General features: G+C 37.8%; 1 protein-coding gene across 5 annotated transcripts in view; it reads left to right on the top strand.

The window, feature by feature from the left end:
- Positions 1 to 24,950, top strand: part of MYO9A (myosin IXA) — a 300,363-nt gene extending 275,413 nt beyond the window's left edge. For 3 of the 5 annotated variants that reach the window (XM_055277888.2, XM_055277886.2, XM_063638793.1), the window contains 4 exons: positions 778 to 831; positions 17,006 to 17,208; positions 19,284 to 19,426; positions 20,245 to 24,950. In XM_055277888.2, the coding sequence (XP_055133863.1) occupies positions 778 to 831; positions 17,006 to 17,208; positions 19,284 to 19,426; positions 20,245 to 20,708 (864 nt within the window). In that variant the 3' untranslated portion in view covers positions 20,709 to 24,950. The remainder of the gene's footprint in view (positions 1 to 777; positions 832 to 17,005; positions 17,209 to 19,283; positions 19,427 to 20,244) is intronic. The other 2 variants (XM_063638792.1, XM_055277889.2) reach the window with 1 other exon arrangement.
- The last annotated feature ends 469 nt before the right edge of the window (positions 24,951 to 25,419 follow it).

Raw genomic sequence — 25,419 nt, forward strand, 5'->3', positions numbered from 1 at the left:
TCTCAATGACCACTAATCAATAGCTTCAGCCCTATTGATTAGTGGTCATTGAGAACTAGAGTTATCCACATATGTTACCCTGAAGTCAGTTTTCAGGATAACTGGAAAACTACTGCATTAAGGTTTAGTTATTGCCCATTTGCTACCCTTCCTCTCAGTTGTAAAATAAAATTGTGACAATGAGCATGCATTTCAGATTCCCAATAAATCTCTAAAGAGAAGCAGGCTTCATCATGCCCTTACTCTTTCAGGAGTCCAGCAGTACTTCCTCCCATGTCTTCACAGTTTGCATTTAGATTAGCACTAAAATAATTCTTTTTCTTCCTTTATTATTTAATCTGCCTGGCACAGAATAAGTGCTTAACAAAGGTCTGTTGATTAAGGTAGTGAAGGGTCTTCTGTAAAAACAAACATAAGCATGGGCTTTTTGCAGGCAGTAAAGATATTAAATAAAACTCATCATAGGGGATACTATCTAAATCTTTTCTCCAGAAATTAAAAACAGAAATCCCACTTAAAAGTGAAACATTTCTGTAGTATGAATTTTCAGGAGCTCAGTTCTGAGAGGCCTAGTTTAGTGGTGGCTATCCAGGCAGGAAGGGAAGAGCCTTTTGCTATAAACCTACTTTTCAAAGCAGATAGATAAGCTATGCTTTTTTCCAGTGCTGCAGAAGATGGATATTCAGTCCATTGCAAGATTAAACCTTCTCTTTTAATGAGGCAATGACATGTACATTCTAACCTTCTGCTTTCCTTTTCATGTCCTTCCTAATCCAGAAACCTGTACTAATTGCAGTTAGATTCATGAACATTACCCGCAATTCAGTCTCGGTATGTATTAATAATGCAATGTGTCACAGCCACTCTACATTATTGTCTCTCATTCATCCAGGAATTGTTCCGCCCTGTCTATCATTCATGCCTGTCCACCCTCCATGTTCGGCCCCAAGTCAGGTTCTACTTTTTGATGACCTTTCACTTGCTTTTCTCTTAATCTCTTTCTTTAGATCCTTCATTTTCCTTCCTCTGTATTGTGTAGTTGAACAGCATCCATTTAAAATACACTGGTTTTTCCTCTTTGTTAGATGAGCCTCCTTTTAGGTTTCTTCTTTGGTTAAATCATTAAAAGGTGAAAGTTAAAAGCATTGAGATATCAAATTAATTTCTGCTCTATGAGCTGTGTTCCCAGCAATCTCCTCCACTTTATTATTTAAAATATTATTACTTTCAGCATCTCCTATCATTAGTAATGCTTATTTGTCCATTCATATCTGTGACTCCGATGGTGTCCTCCCAGATGTAGAAATATGATTCTTATCCACTTAGCATTTATCAGACAGAGCTACAAATAGGAGTGAACTAATCCAAATTGGTGGACTAGTTCTAGACTTAAATATTATGGTATGCTAGAACTCATACCAGGATCTCATTGCTGGTATCCCTCTTCAGTTCCATTGATTGTACAAAAAAAGGAATGGGGGGATGGAAGGCTAAGAACACCAATCTGTGTGGAAAACTGTCCACCTGTGTGTAACCATTTTATTGAGGAGGCTTAACTTGTTGGGATATTAATACAAGTCAGTTTTTCTTTTTGTCTATAACTGCCTCTCAACTCCAGCCTGTCAAACTTCCCTTTCCCACTGGATACCAATTACCTTAACAGCATCTTAAAACCAATTCTATAATTTTCAAAAATTCATTTCATTCTAGTATTTAAGAGTCAGTTCTCTTCATATTAAAACTTCAGTCAGTTTTAATCCAGTGCTCTTCTCACTTCCTCCCAGGGCAGACTAGACCTTTATCTGGAACTTAAAACTTTGGGGGGTAGGTGGGCAATTTCTGTTTGTCAGACACTTCTGCCCTTCATCTTTCTTGACCCTTTCTCCCCTGATGTTGAGACTGGGAGGAGTGATAGGGGAGGCAGAATTCTGTATGATATCTCAGTGTTGAGATGGCAGTCCACTTTCTTAGTTGTTCAACACTGCTGTTCTGGCTCATTGTCAGTAGGCTAAGTAAAGATAAGTAGTAGCTCCAGTTTACCCTGTTGACAATGAACTCAGTTCTATCTCATTTCTGTAGGCACTGATAGTCCCTTGCAAGATATGGTTACATCTTCTGGCTAAACCCTAGTTGTTGGCATTCACACCATATGGGAAGCTGTCAAACTCACAGGGCGGTTACAAGTTTTCCAAAATTCTAATATTTGTTTGAAAGCTCGAAATTTACTCACAACAAATATCGCCATTTGTTTCACTTGCAGTAACAGATTCCCTTCATACAATTTCAAACCACATACTCAAGAAGAATAATCAAACTTTGTCAATTATTGTAAATACTGTTTCATTAATAAAGCAGCTAATTTGGCTTGCAATTCAAAGAATTGCACACTCTTTCTTGAGATAACCATCAGTAATCAGTATGTGACAGAGTTGCTGTATGTGTAATTTCCAGTTAATCATACAGAAAGTTGAAAATAGTTAATTTAACAGTTAAGAAGTAATAAAATTAATTTACACCTCTTGTTCAATGACATGAAATGAAACTGACTTTGTAAAAACTAAATGTGTGGTAGCGAAAGAATGTGAAGACTGCTAGAACCATTTGGTATCATTACCTTGATTCATGTAAAGGTGACAGCAGTTGAACCCACAATTGCTTTTATGTAATTAGTACAGATGTCAACAAGTGAAAATGGCCAATAGCATCTTAGTATAATTATGAAAATAATTTTGACATTGTAGACCCTGTGAAATGGTTTTGAGGACATCATCACACCCCAGCATCTTTGCCGGGGATCTGTGGGCTACACTCTGAGAACCACTGCACTGTAATACATATAATACTACCGGCTCACTGCACTTCACAGAAATATTTGATGAGAATAATTCCTTTTCATATGCAAGATATAAATACCTACAAACAGATACTAGCTGTGTTTGAAGTGCTTACTAACCCTGATTATCTGGTGAACCATAACTGCAGGCATTGGGATATGATTTTTGAACAAGCTTGGATACCTAATTATAATACCACACAAAACAACCAGTCTTTTCAAAAAAAGCCTTGGATAAAGGATCTCTCCTTATCAGGAAAGCAAACTCCTCAGGAAGTGGTCTATCAGACCTTCAGTTCCTTCCTATTTTTGTGACTTAACAAAAGACACTCAGCAGTGATCTTCCATCTTGCCCTGAAGTGCTGTTTTTGAGTAAAATTTCATTAGGATTCTGAGATTTGTGTTTTAGCTAGTTATATATTGTTCTGTCTAGATGATGCATAGTTCCTCTTCCTCACACATTTAACCCATAGACAAACCCTAGCAACGTGTACTTTCTTTGGGTTTTCATAAAGTATTGTGACTTTCTGCATGAGGGTAATATATGTCTTTTTCTAAATAGTCATCAGGTTTATTAAAGGCAATGCAATTCATTCCTTCATTATCACCATGGGTCTCTTTTACTGTTTAGGCTTACTTCGATTTATAGTATTTAATTTGTTTGTGCCCATCAATCATGCCTTGCCATTCCTTCTTGCATTCTTTCGCTATCATGAGCCTTATAGAATTTTCAGAAGAAATCAAAGCTCTCCTCATAGGCCTTATTCATTCTAACACTGGCATATCTTCTATTTGTCTCCATTGTTATCTTCTTAAGTCTTAGGAGAAAATGAAAAAGTGAGTTTCAACTGATTCCCTCAAATAGGGTATCCTATTTCCCTCAAATAGGTATCACTCAGATCCCCTACATTAGAGCATTTGACTCTCAATATTTTTGTTACAGTCTGAGAAGCCTATAATGGACTGGTCTCACAGAATTCTCACCCAAATTAAATAATTAAGACTGTCTGTTTCAGAATATCATTCTTAGAAAAAATAGACAATAGAATCATATATAGACTTCCTTAGACAGAGCATGGCAAATCTGTATGATTAGGTGATTGAATGTGGGTATTAGAAAGCCTGTCCCAAAAGGAAGGAGGGAGAGATGGATTAGACAGTACTATGTGCCAAATATGGTGAGAATACTAAGGAAGAAGTACTTAATTCTGCCTGGTGGCACAGGGAAAGGCTGTAGAAGTGACATGTGAGCTAGCTCTTAAGGGATGAGTTTAAATTAAGCAGATGGAGAAAGAACTACCAGTTGGTAAAAGTCCACAAGGTTTAATTCTGTAAAAAGCTATACAGCTTACAGATAAACTTGTATATATAATTGTTCAGAAGGGAAACCTTAAGTTAAAACCAAAATAGGCTTTGTTTTGAAGCAAACTCTAAGACATTAGTACTATGGGGCCTTGAAGAGTGAGCCAGGACTCACAAGGTCTCAGAGTTTAGTACTTAATGTAAATTTTGGTGCTTTATATCTTATATTTATGATAGGGAATGGGAACTGATGTTAGCTACTATTTTTTAGCCATAAAAACAATTTCTTCCTGGGTCGTCTTCAAGGTTCTCAATAAGAATAGCCAAAAAGGGGCTGGGAGTGGTAGCTCCCAGAACTTCGGGAGGCCGAGGCGGGCAGATCACTTGAGCTCAAGACCAGCCTGGGCAATATGGTGAAACCCCATCTCTACCAAAAATACAAAAAAAATTAGCCAGATGTGGTGGTGTTTGCCTGTGGTCCCAGATACTTGGAAGGCTGAAGTGGGAGGATCGCTTGAGCCTGAGAAGCAGAGGTTGCAGTGAGCCAACATAGCACCACTGCACGCCAGCCTGAGTGACAGAGTGAGACCCTGTGTTAAACAAAAACAAACAAAAGAGTAGCTGAAAAGAATCCTAAGACTAATCTATTTATTTATTTATTTATTTAATTTATTTATTTTTGAGACAGAGTCTTGCTGTTGTCAGCCTGGGCTAGAGTGCAATGGCATGATCTCAGCTCACTGCAACCTCCGCCTCCCCGGTTCTAGCAGTTCTTCTGCCTCAGCTTCCCAAATAGCTGAGATTATAGGCGCCCGCCACCATGCGTGGCTAATTTTTGTATTTTTAGTAGAGACAGGGTTTCAGCATGTTGGCCAGGCTGGTCTTGAACTCCCGACTTCAGGTGATCCACCCACCTCGGCCTGGGCAACAGTGAGACTCCATCACAAAAAAAAAAAAAAAAAAAAAAATCCTAGGTTAAAATATCACTGGCACTTTGGGAGACCAAGGCATGTGGATCCTTGAGCCCAGGAGTTTGAGACCAGCCTGGGCAACATGGTGAAACCCCATCTCTACAAAAAAACAAAAAAAAGAAAGAAAAAAAAAATTAGCCCTGGTGGCGAGCACCTGTAGTCCACAGCTACTAGGGAGGCTGAGATGAGAAAATCACCTGAGCCTAGGAAGTCAAGGCTGCAGTGAGCCATGACTGCACTCCAGCCTGGGTGACAGAGGGAGACCCTATCTCAAAAAAATTAAAAATTAAAAAAATTAAAAAATAAAATAAAAATGAATCAGCAAGCAGAATTCAATAGCCTATCAATATAAAAATATAAACCTTTACCAAGGAGGATTTAACCTAGGAATGCAAGGATGACTCTATATTAGGATAGCTATTAATGTAATTCACCATGTTTGTTGATCTGTGGAGAAAAATATTATCCTCATAGATATTTTAAAGGCATTTGATATATCAGCATTCTTTTTAAAAACATTCTTATTAAAACAGGGATATCTTATATTCTTAGCATGATAAAAAGATATCTGAACCCAAAATCCAACATCTTGCTTAATGGAAGAACACTGGAAGCATTCTGATTAAAATCAGAAAAGGCAAGGCTATCCATTATCCCCACTATTATTTGACATTGATTTGAAGGTACTAGATAAAGCAATTAAGAAAAAAGAATTGGAGATATAAAATAAAGAAATAAAATTATCACTATTTCCATTATGATTATATACATGCAAAACTCAAGAAAATCAACTAAAGAACTTAAAAATGATAAAAGAGTTCAATAAGGTGTCTGAGTACAATTAATAAATTTTACTTATACAAACAACCACTTGGATGATATGATGGAAGAAAAATGCCCATTTGTATATTGTACACACACACACTTTAAACATCAACATCAAATACCAAAGAACACACTTAACAAGAAATGTAAAAGATTTGTACAAAGAAAGCCTTAAGGCTGGGCGCGGTGGCTCACGCCTGTAATCTCAGCACTTTGGGAGGCCGAGGCAGGTGGATCATGAGGTCAGGACATCGAGACCATCCTGGCTAACATGGTGAAACCCTGTCTCTACTAAAAAACACAAAAAAATTAGCCGGGTGTGGTGGTGGGCGCCTGTAGTCCCAGCTACTCAGGAGGCTGAGGCAGGAGAATGGCATGAACCTGGGAGGCGGAGCTTGCAGTGAGCCTAGATTGCGCCACTGCACTCCAGCCTGGGCTACAGAGCAAGACTCCGTCTCAAAAAAAAAAAAAAAAAAAAAAAAAAAAAAGGAAGCCTTAAAACCTCAAATATTACAAAAGAAGACTTAAACAGATACATTTGGAAAGAAAGGCTAAATTTTGTAATGGTGTCAGTTCTTCTAAATTAATCTGTTCATATATATTGTTTCAATACCCACTAGGAGGGAAAGAGGATATTTTCTTAGTCTCAACTTTCAGACTCATATAACTACCATGGGCTCCACTTGGCATCAGAATCACTTAGGATATGGGACTGGAAGTATAGCATGCCTGCAGAGAGCATAAGATCATCCTCGTGTGGGAGCCCTTGCAGCAGTCCACACAACCATCAATGAGTTATCTTTGGCCTCTGAGTCACAACTCAGGTGCAAGGAAAAAGGACTCCACATCCAATGGATGCAGAACTATTCTGCCTTTGAAGTTTTATGCCTGTACCGGAATTAACCTCTTGTAAAATTCCATAGATATTGTTTCCAGGGTCCCCTCAAGGGGTATGTCCAATTACAACAGACTCCACTTTCAGGGAATTCCAAATATATGACTTTGTGTGGGATATTTACAATTTACTTCTTCTCCAGATGCAGTTTATCAATCAGATTAATTTTTGCCAGAGGTGACGTTGCCTAATAACATCATTTGCATCCTGCCTTTATCAGGTTTCCAGGGGTCCTGTGCTAGAACATTTGACCAAAGATCAGTCCTTACACAGACAAGGAACGAGTTTCATAACTCTTTACTTACAAATGTGGTCTCAACAAAAATAGCAAAAGAATACTTTGGGGCTCTTTACAAGTTGATACTAAAATTCATAAGAAAATAAAGAAGCAGAATAACTAGGAAAATTCTAAAAGAGAAAAATAAAGGATTATAATGTGAGTGGCATTTCAAAGGTCTGGTATTCACTAAATGATGTGGGGAAAATGAATATCCATGTAGGGAAGAAAAGAAACAAACAAACAGCCGATTCAGGCCAGGCACAGTAGTTCATGCCTATAATCCCAGCACTTTGGAAGGCCAAGGCAGGAGGATTGCTTGAAGCCAGGAGTTTCAGGCCAGCCTTGGCAACAATGCGAGATCTCATCTCTACAAAAAATTTAAAAAGTTAGCCAGGCATGGTGGTACATGCCTATAGTCCGACGAATTGAGGACACTGAGGTAGAAGGATCCCTTGAGCCCAGGAGTTCAAGGCTGCAGTGAGCTATGATTGTGCCACTGCACTCTAGCCTGAGCAAGAGTGAGACCCTGTATCTTTAAAAAAAGAAAGAAAAAAAAAAACCTGATTCACATCAAAGACTAAAACATAAAAGTACTGGAAGTACAGCTCTGGCACTCCATCCTGGCAGAGGTTCTCACTGCCCTGCATCCTGTAGAACCCAAGTACCTTCTCTACCTTAATACTGCCAAAATATCCAAGTAGTTTAACTCAGCTCAAAGGGCAATTGGGAAAGAGCCCAAGGGGAAATCAGCAAAGTTATCAGCTAAACCTTTTCATGCAAAAGTTGAAACCAAGCCATAAAAGGTGGCTGAAGAGGATACATCTTTAGGGTGAAAAAAGTGCAAAGAAAAAGGGAAAAGGGGAGCAAATGGAAAGAGATTAACCAAAAAACATTTATCTTCATAAAACAGAAACTGAAAACAAGCAAGAAAGAAGCTAAGTGTGATTAAAGATCTCTTATTAAGTCAGGGGTCCCAGTATCTCATTGTACAACTCAGAAGAATTTTTAAATAAACTATTTTATAAGTGTACCTTTTTAGAGCTCTGAAAACACAGCTTTTAAGAAGAGAACTCCACTTCCTCCCATTTGAAAGGAATGAATTAAGTGCTAGTTTATTTTTCTGTACAAACTGAGAATAATTAGCTCTCTATAAGCCTAATAATGTCTTAAACTGCTTCTTGATCTTGGCTCTCTGTCAAAAGCATATTATCTATGATGTCTTTGGTAGTGGTAGTCCAGTCCATATTTTTCTGATAATCCTGTTAATGTGCTGTAAAGGATTGGAAATCTGGGTATTGTGTATAATATTAAATTGTGATTTAGTAGGACTTGAGACCTACTACTTGTCAACAGTTCAAGATAATTGTATTTGATATTCTCATTTTAGGAACAGTTTGCCTGCAAAGTTTAAGCCAGGAAGTCACTGGAATAGTTACTGAGAAAAAGGATGACAATATGGCTTTATATTTTTTCCAGTACTTGCATTAAGAGTTGGGTACAAATTATTCACGTAGTCTGTGATCAGTCAAAACCAATACAATCCCTATTATGATGGAAAAATATAATCTTGGACAGGGCTTTGCTATTATATAAGACCATTAAAGAAAAAAGTTGAAAGGTTCAGCAACAAAAACCAAGTATTATTGTGTGACAAAAATGACCATAAGGAAAGTAAAAGGGAAGTGATGTACCATAAGAAAATATTTTCAATTCCTATTTCAAAGTCTAATTTTCCTTAATAAAGAGAAGCTCCTATAAGTAAATAGAAAGATTAGCTACCCAGTGAAAAATGAACAAAGGATACTATAAACTACTCAGTGTTATCTACAGATCCTTTTCAGGGAGGTCTACAAGGTCAAATTTATTTTTATGATACTGTCAAGAAAATATTTGCCTTTTTCACTCTGTGACACACTGATGGCAGAAAAACAATTATGGAAAAAACCACTACAAAAGAATATACAGTGAACATGGATCCAAAAGAAAAAATTCGGCCGGGCGCGGTGGCTCACGCTTGTAATCCCAGCACTTTGGGAGGCCGAGGTGGGCGGATCACGAGGTCAGGAGATCGAGACCATGGTGAAACCCCGTCTCTACTAAAAATACAAAAAATTAGCCGGGCGTGGTGGCGGGCGCCTGTAGTCCCAGCTACTCGGGAGGCTGAGGCAGGAGAATGGCGTGAACCCGGGAGGCGGAGCTTGCAGTGAGCTGAGATTGCGCCACTGCACTCCAGCCTGGGCACAGAGCGAGACTCCGTCTCAAAAAAAAAAAAAAAAGAATTCGTTTGAAAAAAGTAAATTCATGCTTATTATAGGAAAGTGGGAAAGTGAAGGATATTATTCCAGTCAGGAAACTACTGTTAATAATTTAGTGTATTTGCAAATTTTGTATTACTCATTTTTACAACCAATGGTATACAACCTTATGTACTGTTTTTAACACGGTATTAATATTTCCCCATGTTTCTAAAAGCTCCATGTAATCAACTTTTTAAAAATTACTTTAATCTTTTTAAGACAATTCTAGGCTGTAGGAGTTTCCATTTTTCTTTGTTTTGTTTAATGCTTCTTAAAAGAGATCAGATCTGTTGAGTTTGTTTGATTTTCTTCAGCTATATTAAAAGATTTGCAGCTAACTCATGGTGAAATACTCCGGTGGCCAGCTGATGGTATGAACACTGAAAAAAGGCAGCTCTTTTATTGAATACTGGAATGTGGACACTAGGAATAAACTCAGATTTTCAAGCTCCTTGAGGCTTTTAAATCATATTATTTATTCATTTGGCTATAAATAGTCAATGTCAAATGGAACTGGATGATGTCCTGGAATTTATAACATAAAGAATGCTTTGTCATTTTTTGTTAAATTTGCAGACCGATCTTCTGTTTTCAGCTTGTTTTTCTTAACATGTTTTTTCCTTGTTGATTTTAGAACTAAAAGTGGAATAGCAGTATTGTTAATCCTCCTGATTTTATCCCATTATGTGTTTTAGTTTTGGAGGAGTTAGCCTGAATGCCCTTAGAACTACCCTCCAGCCTTTACCTTATCACCTGCCCTAGATCATGGGTTTCTATTTTTGAGACAGCACTTTTCCTTTCTTTCTTGCCAAAATCAACTCAGAAATTTGTCAGTTTAAAGTCACATAATTTTCAAAGGATATTCCTGTATTTCCATAAATAGCTAACTTTGAAAAGGAACTCTTAAGTATCTTTTTTATTGCAAAATACAACACATACTGAAAAACACAGAAACATATTCAGTTTAAGGAATTATTATAAATGAACATCCACATACCACCCCAGCTCAAGAAATAGGACATTGCCAGCATCCCCAGAAGCTCTCCTCTTTCCCTTTCTAGTCACAATCCTCTTTCTCCTCCAAAGGTAAGCAGTAACCTGATTTTTACATTAATGACTTATTTTGTTTTTTTGTTTGCTACCAAAATATGTATCCCTGAGCACTATAGTTTTGCTTTACCTAATTTTGAGCTTTATATAAATGGTATCATCTAAGATGTATTATTTTGTCTCTGATTCATTTCAGTCAACCTTATGTGTGTAAGACTTATTCATATTTTGTTGTAGCTCATTTTCATAACTGTATAGTTTATCAGTGTATGCATTATACCACAATTTAGTCTACTGTTGATGGACATTTGGGCTGTGTTTGGGGAATTATTATTTTAATGGACTCATACATGTATTTTTGTTGGATATACAGGAGTGGATTTGCAGGGTCACAGGATATATGTATCTTCAACTTTAGTAGATAATGCCAAACTTTCTTCCAAAATGGTTGTTAATATGTTAGCAGTGTGTAGGAGTTCCCGATTGCTCCACCTCCTCCCAGCACTTCTATTGCCAGATTCCTTAATTTTAGCTATTCTGACGGGTGTGTTATTTTTAAAAATTGTATTTTTTGTTGTGACTCTAACATGTATAATGTGTGTGTATATATACATGTTGGCCATTTCTATATCCTCTTTTGTGAGGAGCCTGTTCAAAGCTCTTGCCTGTTTTTCTAATTGGATTGTCTGTCTTTTTCTGATGTTCTGTAGGGATTCTTTATGAATTCCAGATACAAATCCTTTGTTGTTACTTTTGTTGCAAATTTTCTTCCATTCTATGGTTTGCTTTTTTCCTTTCTTTTTTGATGAACAGAGGTTCTGGATTTTAATGTTGTTAATCAGTCTTTCCCTTTAGGATGAATACCTTTTAGGGTCATGTTTAAGAAAATTTTTCCTTTCCACGATGCCCTGCAGTTCCCTTTTGTTATAAATTGGGAGCCGTTTTAAGTGTGGGTCTGTTTCTAGGTGCTCTGTTTTGACTATCTTTGTACCAACACCACCACTATTTTATTTACCATAGCTTTCTAAAAATATCTGGTAGAATAAGTCATCCTACCTTCTTCAGTGGTGTTTTGACTATTCTTCGCTCTTTATATTGCCATATAAATTATGGAATCAACTTCAAAAAATTCTCTTGGGATTTTTATTGGGATTGCATTGGATCTATAGGTTGCCTTCTGAAGAACTGACATTTTTACGATACTGATTTTTCCTATCTGTGAACATGTATATCTCTTCATTCATGTAGATCATTAGCTACTCTCAAAAGTGTTTTATAGTTTTGTATGTTGAGATTTTACACATCTTTAGTTTGAATTACTGCTAGGTATTTAATATTTAAATGCAATCATTGGCATTATTTTAAAATTTTTATTTTCTGTTGTTGTATAAAAATACAATTGATTTTGGTATTTTTCATCTTGTGTTCAGTGATTTTGCTGAATTCACTTATTCTAATAAGTTTTCTGTGGACTCCTTTGGATTTTCTACCTGTACAGTCATATCATTCATGAATAATGATAGTTTCATTTGCTCTTTTGTAATCCTTATTCCTTTTCTTTCTTTTTCTTATGTAAGTTAGAACCTCCAGTATAGTGTTGAATGGAAGTGGTGATAGTGATCATTACTGGCATGTTCCCAGCCCCAAAGGAAAAGCTGTCAACTTTTTACCACCAAGTGTGATGTTTGCTATAGAATTTTTGTAGGTACTTTATGAGATTAAGCATGTGCCCTTCTATTCCAGGTTTTCTAAGAGTTGTTATTGTGACAGAATGTTGAGTTTTATGAAATGCCTTTCCTGCATGTATTGAGGTTTTATCAGACTTTTTTATTGCATTGATATGACACATTACACTGAGTCCATTTCTAATGGACTACATTAGACTACCACATTATAATGTAGTATCATTATATGTATGTAGTAGTATCATTATACTACTACAATAAATCCAACTTTTCATATATTTAAAATTTTTATATTACATTTTCTATATTACTTGATTCCATTGTAGTTAGGATATTGTTTAGGATTTTTGCATGTGTTTATAAGTAAAGTTAACCCATAATAATCCTTTTTTGTTTTTGTTTGTTTGTTTTGAGACAGGCTCTCATTGTTATCACCCAGGCTACAGTGCAGTGGCATGATCTTGGCTCACTGCAGCCTCAACCTCCTGGGCTCCCGCCTCAGTCCCCCATGTAGCTGGAACTACAGGCACGTGCCACCACACCTGACTAATTTTTGTATTTTTTTTTTTTTTTGTAGAGAAGGGGTTTTTGCCATGTTGCCAAGGCTGGTCTTGAACTCCTGAGCTCAAGCGATCCACCTGCCTCAGCCTCCCAAAGTTCTGGGATTGTGGGCATGCACTACTGCACCTGGCAATAATCCTTCTTTTTAATGTATTTGTTTTATTTTGTTATCAAAGTTACGCCTGCCTCTAAAGACAAGTTAGGGAATAGTTTCTTTTTTAATTTTGTGGAAGAATTTGTTATTTCTTCTTGTTTGCTGCTGAAATCTAGGCCTAGAGTTTTGTTTTTGCAAAGATTTTGATTCTGGATTCAATTTCTTTAATATTATTCACATTTCTAATTTCTTCATTGATGGTATTAATTAGATTTTTGTAGAAATTTCTCCACTTTGTCTAAAATTTTATATTTATTGACATGAAGTTGTTTTTAGTAGTCTCTTATCCTCTTTGGGTCTACAAGATTTGCAGTGATATCCCCTTTTTCATTCCCACCTTTGGTTATTTGTGACTTCTCTCTTTTAGTCTTGCTAGGGTTTTAAAAATTTTATTAGCCTCTTCAAAGAGCTACGTTTGGCTTTGATTGTCTTTATTCTAATGTTTGTTTGCTCTTTTCTTTATTGCTTTTGTTGCAGGGGGAATTTATTCTGTTGTTCTTTATCTAGTTTCCTGAAATAGATTCTTACATCCTTAATTATGAATCTTTCCTTCTTTTCTAATGTATGTATTTAAGGCTGTAACTTTAAAGTAGACAGAGCTTACATGGGTTTTCATATTGTTTCATTCAAAATATTTTCTAATTTCCATTGTGATTTCGTCTTTGACCTTGGTTTGTTTTAAAGTCTGTCTATTTCTTAATTTCTGAGTATACAATAATTTTTAATTTTCTCTTTGTAACTGCATTATTAGAAAACTTGTTTTAAATTACTTTAATGGTCAGATAAATTATTTCAACCCTTGGAATTTTGTTGTCTTGCTGTGTGTGCTTTAAAATGAGTATTCTGTAGTTAGATACTGAAGTCTGTATATGTCTGTTAGATTGCTTATATCAAGTTCAGTTTTACATCATTTCTGATTGCGTGTGCACACTTGTTCTCTCAGTACTGATTATAGTCTATTTCTTTTAAATAGTTCTGTCAATATTTTACTTTAAATTTTTTGAAGCAATTTCTTAGGTACATACATATTTGGAAATGTTATTCTTCATAATATGAACCTTTGTCATTGTGAGGTATCCCTCTTTATCACAGGTAATACTTCTTAAAGTTTACTTTGTTTACAGTTAATACAGCTGTACTAGCTTTATTTTGGTATTTGCATGGTATGTCTTTTTTTTCCCATTTCTTTACTCTCAGCCTTTCTGAATTCACATGTCTCTTATAAACATCATATAGTTAGGTTTTCTTTTTTTTTATACGGCCTGACAATCTTCAAATTTTAATAGGGGCATTTCCTCTATTTACATTTAATATACTCACCAATATATTTGGGCTTAAAATCTGGTTTTTATGTGCTTTTTATTTGTCCTGCCTATGTTCCTTTTTCGTTTCTTCCTTGCCTTTTTTGCTCTTTCTTGCATTTTTTGACTACTTTTTTATTCCATTTTTTCTTTTGTTTGGAAGTTTTACTCTTTTACTATTATTTTAGTCATTAACCAAATGGTGAAAACAGATCTGTGATCTATCAGTGTTTGTTAACTAGTAGTTTTATCTTTTTTCCAGATAATACAGGTGTTTTAATATGCCTTACTATGATATGATTTTGTTCCTCTTGTTGTTGTGTATCTTAATTGTCTGTATGTTTTAAATTCAACACATCGCTATTTTGTTTTATGTAGTCACTATTTAAACCTACTCACTTTTCATTGCCTTTCATTATTTCTCGCACCTCTAACTTTTCTTTGAGACATTTTCAATCTTTCCTTCAATATTTCCTTTAGTGCAGGTCTGCTAGTGTGAGATTCTCCTCTTAGTCTGTCTGAAATGTCTTTATTTCACCTTCATTCCTGAAAATTATTTTCTATATATAACAATCAAGCTTGGCAGTTACTTTTTCATCACCATGAAAATATTCCATTGTTTTCTGCATTCCATTATTTCTGTTGAGAAATAAACTTTGAATCTAATAGTTGTTCCTTTTTTGCAAGTAATTTGCTTTTTGTAACTGCTTTTAAGTCTTTCTTTTTGCCTTAGGCCTTTAGTTTTTAACAGTAGTTTGTCTAGGTATAGACTTCTTTTTATTTCTCTTCCTCAGGGGTTGTAGGCTTTCTTAAATTCCTAGGTTAATATCTTTAACTACTTTTAAAAAATTATCTGCCATGATCTCTTCAATATTTATAGGATCTCTCTCTTGTCCTGATATTTGCCCAGGCTGGAGTGCAGTGGCGTAATCTTGGCTCACTGCAACCTCTGCCTCTCGAGTTCAAGCAATTCTCTTACCTCAGCATCATGAGTACTGGGACTACAGGCGCATGCCACCACACCGTGCTAATTTTTGTATTTTCAGTGGAAATGGGGTTTCTTCATGTTGGCCAGGCTGGTCTTGAACTCCTGACCTTAGGTGATCTGCCCGCCTCAGCCTCCCGAAGTGCTGGGATTACAGGCATGAGTCACTGCACCCAGCCATTCTTTTACTTTCTTTTGTGAATTTTTCCATTCTATTGTTTGTTCCTGCTTGGTTCAGGATTTTTCTTTTGACCTAATTTCCAGTCCACTACTTCAGCTGTGTCTTCCTATCTCCTTCAGCATGGTTATTTTAAATCTGATAGCCACAATATCTGGAGTCTTTTAGGGTTTCTGTTTTCTGTCATTTTTACTAGTTTTCATTTACATTGTCTTGTCTCCTTTTGTGCCTGTTACCTTTGATTATTTGTCAGAGTATTTGAAAAACTATTTTTAAAATATTTTGAGGCCTAGATAATGTTACTTTCCTCCAAGAATGTTTTCATTTTTTTCTGCCTGGTCCTAAAGTATTAGCAATCTGAGATTACTTTAATTCATTTTTAGGGATTAGAATTTTCTGGGCCATTCAGATGACTTGAAGCTAGACTACAGTATCTGCGAGGACTTTTATAATTTCAGTTTACTCTTATGTCTAAGAAACAAACCTTGGGGATCCCAGTGTCAGGCATGGAGGTTTTGCCAGGCAGCAACCCACACCATCGAGTGGGTCTGGCTCCAACTTTTATTCTCTACCCCAAGATGATGGCAAACTTTTTCTGTAAAGGACTAGAGAATAAATATTTTAGTCTTTGTAGGCCAATCTCTGTCTCAACAATCAACTCTGCCATTGTTCTGCAAAAGCAGCAATAAACAATAAGTAAATTAATGAGGATGAATGTATTCCAATGAACCTGTGTTTACAAAATATGTGCAAGGCTAGATTTGCCACATGGGCTATAGTTTGCCATCCTCTGCTGTAGCATGTGAAAAGCTCTGTTTAGAGTCACAGCCACCTCTGACATTTAGATTAGCACTAAATGCTGGACTAGCGTCTCCTTAATCTATCTTGTTAGCTCTTCAGTGCCTTCAAGCATATGTTGAGTTTTTATGTTTCTTAGCAGGAGATTAACCTAAAAACTTTAGTTTGCCACTACCAGAAGAAAGTCATATATAAAGTAACCAATGTTGAAAAAAAAAAAAGGAAGAAGAAGGAAGAAGCAATGAGATTTTCACACTCTGATCTCAAGAATAGAAGTTTCTTAAGAAAATATATCTCACTAGCACCCTGTGTTATATAAATGACTACATTTTGTTTTTGTTTTTCAAAAGTGAGTTTTAGAACATACTTCTGTGGTCTTCCTAGAGAGATTATGCATTCCGAGGCTAAAGTTATAGAGCACTGTTATCCATCAGAACTTACTATGATGACAGGAAATGTAGATCTGTACCAGTCAGTGTGGGGGTCACGAGCTACTTGTGGCTATTGAGCACTTGAAATGTGGCTAGTGTGACTGCAGAACTGAAATGTTAGTTCAATTTTAATTAATTTAAAAATAAATATCCAGATGTGGCTATTTTGTTTGGAATGGATGCAGCTTATATTAAAAGAAGAAACTCATCTCAGTACACAATGGGTTCTTACACTCCCACCTACCAAAGTATCCATTTTCCAGTACTCTTGCAAGAAATATTTTAACTTAAATGTGTTGTATGAATATGTCTCACTAAATATCCTAGGCCTTGCAGAGTGTTTCCATTTATTCTTACCATTCACCTGGTGTGATGGAAATACACTTGTTATCCTAAAACAGCAGCGTAAAACTGATGCAGTCACTCAGTTTACTTTCTAACGTGAATTTTTCTCTGCAGGGAAAGGGGCGTATTCGTCGAGGAAACTATCCAGGTCCATCGTCTCCTGTTGTAGTTCGGTTGCCTTCTGTGTCTGATGTCTCAGAGGAGACTTTGACTAGTGAGGCAGCCATGGAGACTGACATCACAGAACAGCAGCAAGCAGCTATGCAGCAGGAGGAGAGAGTACTGACTGAGCAGATTGAGAACCTACAGAAGGAGAAGTGAGTATCCAGGAGGAAGGGGAGAGACAGTTATAGTCTGTTTTTGTTTCCTTCCTTCTATCGTTTCTTTATTTTTTCTTATTTATTATCTCCTGTGTGTTAAACACTGTGTCAGATGATACAGGAGATGCTGAGATGACAAAGACGTGTTGTCTATACTCAGGTAACAGTGTGAGAGTTGTTCCCTCTGGGAAGCCAGTTCCATGAGCTGGAAAACCTGAGGCTGCTACAGTGATGGTCTGTAGAGGCTGACTGGGAGGAGGACACAGTATCTACAGGGCATGTCAGTCTTAGTCACGATTCATCTAGCAGTAACAGTGGGGAGCCAAGATGAGGTACTGGAGTCCTAACAGGTCAGAGACCAGCCTCCATGAACAGATTTATTTTGCAAAGAAGAGTAGGAATTCTTAGTCTAAGCCAAAGTCCCTTTCAAGAATGGGCATTATTCACAAATCCATGAAAGAAGGTTATTAGCCAAAGATCCATATGACCATGGGAACAGCAACTAGATGGTCATAGTAAGGCTATAGCCCTAGAGGGTGCTAGGATACTGGATAGGGAAATTGGTTGCAATTTAGGAGAGAGACAAATAAGAAGCTCTTTTACCTCCATTCATCACTGTTGCAGGGATTGGGTGACAGTATGCCTTGGGGATAATATGAACATGCCATGGTTCTCGCTACAGGTGCTGTGTAATAGTTCTGGTCGACATTGATGACTCTTAGGAAGTCTTAATGGGATCTTTATTCCTGAGTTCCAGGATCCCAGGTCTTGAGTTTGGTTTATAAGGGGATAAGACTGTTAAAGTACTTTCTTGGTCTCTCATGATTGTTTCTGGAATATAGGCCAGCTAAAAAAGCAGCTGGGGCTCAGCTGTAAAAAACATGATAAGGCAAAGATGATGTACATTGACCAGGGGCTTTTTGCTAGAAGAGTGATCTGAAAAGAAGACCCAATTTGGCTTTGATGCAGATGATATTGGCAGTCTTGAAGAATTAATAGGAATTTTCAAGGAAGGGGAGAGTCTCTAGAAAAAGAAAGAAGAACGAGCAGAGTCTCAGAATACACATGGCCTCAGACAATTGTAATGCTGGTGATACTATTCTTGAAATGATTGTTCATGGATCTCAAGCCAGGTAAAGTGGAAGTAAGGGTAAGGGGCTCTGTTAGGGAAGAGACCTGATTAGAAGGTGAGTAAGAATTGGAAGGATAAGGAGGTTGTGAACAGGGTAGAGTATTGGATTCAGAGTTGGTATATTCAGGTAATGACAAGCTCCAGGATCTGCCCATTGGAGAAAGTAGGTTAGATAAAGTGGAGGAAATTATTGTTAGAAGTTGCAGACATAAAGGAACTTCAGTGTTAGAATATTGAGATGAGTTTTTACAAAGATATTAATTGAATAGATCAGGTGATGTCAGGCATTAGTGAGAAAGCAAGATTAGGAGCTGAATACCAAAGACCTCACAGAATGTGGGGCATTACTGAGAGGTAGCTGGGTGACCGTGATGAAGAAGGAAGACTAGAGAATACAACAACTGAAGATGGCATAAGCCTCAAAGGACAGAAAAGATCAATCAGTGTTTTTCTTCGTCTAGAGGTCTCTGTGGTGAAGATAGAGGGTATAGTCTGCAGCCAGTTAGTTTAGGAGCTGGAAGGAATCTTAGAGGTTATCTAGTTTAATCTCTTTGTTTTGTGGTAGGAAGCTGAGGTCCAGAAGAGAAAGGTACTTTCCTGATGCATTATGGATATTATGAACAAGGTTAGAACCGTGATCTCCTGCTTGTCAGTCCAGAGTTCATTTTACTGAAAGATCTCACCACTACATCTTTCTTCACCCTACCCTTACCCCTATTATTGGTCCTAGATTGGCTATCTGTCATTTTGTCCTTTAGTCCATATAGTTTTAGCCTTCACCATATTTGGCATATAGGTCCTCATCACCACCTGGATGGGGACAGTAAAAATGGACTCTCTTTGCTTCTTAGATTCCTGACTTTCATGGAGGATCCTTTTTTCTGTTATCTTCCTTCTACTTCCTATCAAATGCTAATGGTTTCTTGATTGTATCTTACAGGGAGGAGCTAACATTTGAGATGCTTGTACTAGAACCACGTGCCTCTGATGATGAAACCCTTGAGTCTGAGGCCTCCATTGGGACTGCTGATAGCTCAGAAAATTTGAATATGGAGTCTGAATGTGCTATCTCTGAGAAATCGGGTAAGTGAACATGGTAGACCAAAGACTCCAGATTTGTTTTACAAAGGAGGAATAAAGATTCCAAAACTAAGACAAAGTCTTTTAAGAATTTACTGACCATACATCAGCAATAACAAAGTCTTGAGGAATTTTGTCCTTTTATCCATATAATTTTAGCCTTCATCGTTTGGCATACAGGTCCTTATCACTACCTGGATGGGGATAAGAAATGTAATTGTCTTTGCTACTTAGATTCCTGACTTCCACGGAAGGTCTTTTTTTTCCTGTTGTCTTTGTAAAGCTTCCATATACATTGTTTACCAAACCAGCTCTTCAGTGTGATTTTTTTTGTTTTGTTTTGTTTTTTTGGTAATTTAATGTTTTATCCTGTACTTACCACAGAGAAAAGCCAATAATCACAATATATGTTGTCTTACTGACCCATAACCCATTTTCTGAGGGTGGCAGGCATTGTGCCCCACTGTGAGGTGGGACTATATACATATACCAAGGAGGTGTTTAACTGGGTGGCATGTCTCAGGGAGACGTAGGACTTACCTACATATCCCGGCAGTTTTTGAAATGATAGTGACGGTTCTAGGCCTCCGCTGGTGGCATAGTCAAACACCAGATTTCCTTGGGGATGATTCTGAAATGCTATATAGAGAAATGGATGGTGAGCTCTCTTTGACTGTGACTGTGCCCATAGTAAGTCATCCTGGACCCTCCGAATCTTATCCCACCCAATTTCATGTGTGAACAGTGACACCTATTCATTATATGATGATTTGCTTTAGAGGGCACTGTCATTTACATCTTTGGTCTCTTTTTTGCATTAGAGAGAAGCTTAGCCTTTAGCTCCCTGAAGACAGCTGGCAAGTCTGAACCTTCCAGCAAGTTGCAAAAGCAACTTAAAAAGCAGCAAGATTCTTTAGATGTCGTGGACTCTTCGGTCTCCTCTTTATGTCCGTCTAACACGGCATCATCTCATGGGACCAGAAAACGATTTCAGATTTATTCCAAATCTCCATTCTACCGAGCTGCCTCAGCTAATGAGGCCCTGGGAATGGAAGGACCATTGAGCCAGACCAAATTCCTGGAAGACAAGCCTCAGTTCATCAGCAGAGGAACCTTCAACCCGGAAAAGGGCAAACAAAAATTAAAGAATGTGAAAAACTCACCTCAGAAAACCAAAGAGACCCCAGAGGGGACAGTCATGTCTGGCCGCAGAAAAACTGTGGACCCAGACTGCACCTCCAACCAACAGCTAGCACTCTTTGGAAATAATGAATTTATGGTCTGAACCGGCAGATGTGTGTCCCTCCATGGCTACAGAGAGGTAAACACATCTCACCTTTGGGGCTGCGTTTCATCACCTCATCCACAATAGTCAGTCCTAATTGTGGTCCTGCCTCTTTTCTAAGCATATGGCTAAGACTGTATGTGCTGAATTCCTGGGCCTCCTGCAGAAGCAGAAAGCCTGCTGGGGATGGTGCCAGCTGTGCCTTGGCTGCTGTATTTGAATTGAGATTTTACTATACAAAGCCACCTAGGGCCTGGGGATTTGGGTCAGTTGTAGTTGCCTCTCCCCCACCCTCTTTTCCCTTCCCAAAGGTGGGTGTTGAACTAGGGGGGATATTGCTGTCCTGAGGGACCCTGTCATTTCTGACATTTGAAGAAAACGTATAAATCTTTCTTAACCATGAAAGCAAAAGCCTTTGGGTTTATTTTGGGATAGTTAGGAGCTAGGGTAGAATATAATTTTTTTCCAAAAACTTACTTACAAACAAAAAGCCTAATCCCTCTATTTTAAGATTTCTGAAAAAACACTCCATGTTATATTCTGAGGAAAGCAAAAGAAAAAAAAAAGTGATTGTTTCTGTTAAGCTATCAGAGCGTGTCTCAGATATCTTGTTATACAGTGAAGAAGAGAATACCTATTTTGTTTTTTGATGATGTTTGATGTCATAATAATCAGTGCTGGTTTAACTCCTGTTTAGTTCCTGCCAAATACATTGCATGGGCTGAAGCGTCAGTAGCCACACTGTTCTCATGTTTCTTGGTCCTAGGATCAGATTCTTCTACATTATTTTTTAGTTTCCCAGAGACATGGTGATCCCTAAACTTATGAAGATTTCATCCCAAGCCATTCAGGCTTTTCTCTTTGTATAGATTAAACCGAAAACCGCATATGAGCCTGTTCATCTGCTGGTGGATTCCCACCACAGAGTCAAACAAATAATGTGACCATTTAGTTAGTTCTCCAAAAACATTCACGTACAATATTGCATGAATAAGTGTTACAGAAAGCTGCCAAAAAATAAAAAGGTTTTTAATATGACCTATCTAACTTTTATCTTCCTTTTCTCAGACCATCAGTATTAAATAATAGATGATGGAAAAAAATCAAGGACTACTTGAAGCTATTTTTGTTAATACTCTGGTTACTGAAGTTTATTGTAAATATGTATGTACAGTAGGCATATTTCTTTTTAACCTTGTGCTTCCCTCCTTCCCATGGAATTTCTTCCCACAGATTAGGGGCCACTGGACAGGGGGATGAGAGCCATTCATCCCTGGGTTGAGGGAATAGTAAGACATCATTTTCACCACTGGGTGGTCTTCATACACATGAATTATAATAGCATTTTAAGCATCTTAGCATTTGTGGGATTAGAAATCTGTTTTTGCTATTTATAATATATAAAAAATGAAACATGATAGCCTTTCTTGAGATAGATAAGTATGTGAAATGTTTATTTTTAAAGTTACTAAATGCATCTTGTCTTGCTACTACATGCACTGCTCTGAAAAAGAGCCTTTACCATCTATAACCTGTATTTTGGTTATTCTTCCTTTTCATACTTCTTTGAAGTTGTGGAAATACTAAGTCTTTTGTTAAGGCAGAGTCTCTCCTGTTACACAACACTGAACCTCATGCCACTGCCTCAGTGGTTATTGGCCAGCCCCAGAGGTTAGACTTGGAGCATAATTCTGAGTGGCAGCTAAAGGTAGCAGGAGTCTTACCTCTCCCTGCTTTGGGTTCAGAATTGAGCCAGAGAAAGGAAGCTTTTAAAATCTCCAGAATAATGATGGTTAATGAGCAAATGTTATGCTTTATATCCCACAGACATCTGCCACCTTGTTCATCTTGTCCTGAGGAGTAATAAATGTTAAGCTTTTAAAAATCTGAATTTCAGAGAATCTCCTAAAGGATTAGAGGAAAACCCCTCAGCATGGTGTGTCAGAGTGGGATTGCTGGTTCCTTAGCCCTGTGCCAGGTTGCACAGTCTGTGTTTCAGTGTTCTTGGGGGAGTAGTGTATTGCTGGGCATTAATTGTTACTCTGCACTTGCTCCAGAACGTTGGTTAAATCCTGTATGTAAAAAAAGAGATTGCTCTTATCAAATAATTTCCTGTGGCCCAGAGGAATGGCCAGGAGAACACATGTTGGCACATGTTCTTCCTTTGAAATCTTTGTGGGGTTTTTTTTGGCAAAATAAATTTTTTGGCAGTTAAAAAATGACTGATGTAGATCACTTTATAGGAACTAGGTGATGGATGTTAAGAGACTTTATAATTTTTCTCAGGGACCTGAAACTCCAATTTGGGTAAAATTCAATTAAAAAAAAAAAAACTTGTTTTTTCAGTTGCTAGATTTGTGGATTTCTAGTCATTTAATCTGCCAGGATTGGGGTGGGTGGGTGAGGGGGAGAGATCCACAAAATGGTAAGAGTGGAGAGCAGTGTGGGGCCCTCCCTTTGAGGGAAAGCCGTTGTTTACATAGGGTAGTAGGCCTTGTTGGCCTGATCAAGAGATGAAGCCATAACTCTTAAAAACCTTCAGAACCAAATGCTGTGTCTGCATCCATCTGTTCTCACTGGCCCTCTGCGTGGTAAAGTTATGTCACCACAAAGTGATGCCACATTACAATCACTTATGAAACTGTTAGCCCTTAATATGCATCATTTGTGGTTCCGTAGTGCTTCTCCTTTGCTTGTTTGTTTTGATCTCTGTGTGGCAGCAGTGGGGCAGCTCCACATTTGGAGCCCATACTCCAAAATGCAGAGCACTCTACTCACAGCACACATTCCCAGCCCCAAACAAAACCTGAATTTTCAACTCTGCCCATTAAAGTGAATGTATCCCTGTAATTTAGTATGTACTTATTATGGAAAATGTAACAAAAGCAGGGAAGTGTGATTTCATTCTGTATCACAAATTGAAGCAAATTAACAGCAAATACAGCAGGATTCAGGGAGGCTTAGTTTACAACGTACTTTGTACCTCCTGCCATTTAAATTATTTTGCCACTCTGGGCTCCTGAAAACACAAAGGGAGATACAGCCCTCCAACTATGAGCCTTGCAGAGAGAGACAAAAGGGCCAGAGGTCCTGGGATGGAATACTAGAGCCCCCACCTTCTCATGCTTTGGAAACCTGCCAGAGCACTTACCCTGCTGGAAGATTAATGAAGACTCCATTCTGTGTTTCATAACAGTAGAGTTGTTTTCTCCGTCAAAAACAGAGGGTCACAGAAATGTGCTGAAAAGATGTGGTCCAGCAAGGTTCTGTAGTCCCACCTCAGTGCCTGTGGGCTGTGTTTTTAACTGTAACAAGCACTTTGGTAAACTAGAAAGAAAGAAGAAAGGATTCTCAGGATGTGTTCAAAGCTAAGAGAGTTTTCATTTTAAACAGAAACATACTCCATGGCTTTCCTCATCCTCCTCTCTTTTTTCTTCTTGGTGGGAAGCTGGATGCGGGGCATGCATCATTCTGTATGGACAAATGTGTTATGTCCACCCATACTCTTGTGACAACTCCCCAGCACTGTCCCGCAATACCATGCTGGCCTTGGTAGTAAAACTCCTTGGTATCCGTGAGAGTCCTCTTTTTCTATGCCCTAGGCTACTTTTAACCACTTTTCTCTGGAATGACTCCCACATTTGATTGGTATTGAAAGGGTAACAGCAAAATGATGATTGTGGAGATGGATCTATTAGGTCTCATATTGGTCCCCTGGTTGAAACTATTTTCAAAAAAGCCCCAACAATGGGCCTGTCACCTTGCTAGTCATCCATTCTTAATGCCTATTTATCAATCAGCCCTCTGAGGTCATATAAAAGTTGCACCTTTTGAACCAAGTATTTGTATTTACTATGGGAAAGGTGTGGACTACAGATTAGTATTATATTATTTTAATGGATTTTAAGTAATTTATAAGTATGCTGAGTGTAAATTTTTAAGAAAAACTGTATTATAAAAGGACATATCCTGTGACATATAACATTTTACTGTTTAATAGAATAATTCTATAAGAAGAATGATTTATCTCACCCACGGAACTGATTACATTCCGGATGCAATCAACAGGCACTTTGTAATTTCCTTTTTGTTTTTTTCTTTGCCGGGGGGTTGAGGGGTAACAAGATATCATCTGTATAAAGTACAGTTTGTGTCACTCAAAATATGCACTGTATGGCTACACAAAAGCAGCTTGATGAACAAATCACCCCATGGCTCATTAAAGAACAAAGCTTCCAGAAACAGCAATATGTGTGGTTTGTTTTCCAACCATCCTGGCTCCCACTCCAAACTATTCCAACCCAACTCCAAGAAACAGCAGTGACTTCTTAGTTACACTGATGTGTTTTCAGGAAAGGACTCAACCCAAAGTTGACAAAGCACAGAAGTGGTAGTCACTGGAACTCAACTGAATTCAAGTGAAGGTGTGATTCAAGGTGTCGTTTTTTCTGTAGTGGATGCAGGCTGCTGGCTGTCAAGACTTGATTTAAGCAGTTTAAGGCTAGAAGGGGAGGAAAAGCAGTAAATCTGCATTTAGGATCCTCCCCTAAATTGGCCACTTGAAGAAGTAGCAAGGTTGCTAATAGAGGGCCCAAGGATTCTCACTGAAAAGCAAAGCAACACATTGCAATAGAAACAGAAATTTTAACTCAGTTTGTCATTTTTGTTCTGCCACCAACTTTACTGCATGACTGGGAAAGGCATTCGCTCT

The sequence above is a fragment of the Symphalangus syndactylus genome, chromosome 5 (genome assembly GCF_028878055.3).
Source record: "Symphalangus syndactylus isolate Jambi chromosome 5, NHGRI_mSymSyn1-v2.1_pri, whole genome shotgun sequence".
Lineage (NCBI taxonomy): Eukaryota > Metazoa > Chordata > Mammalia > Primates > Hylobatidae > Symphalangus > Symphalangus syndactylus.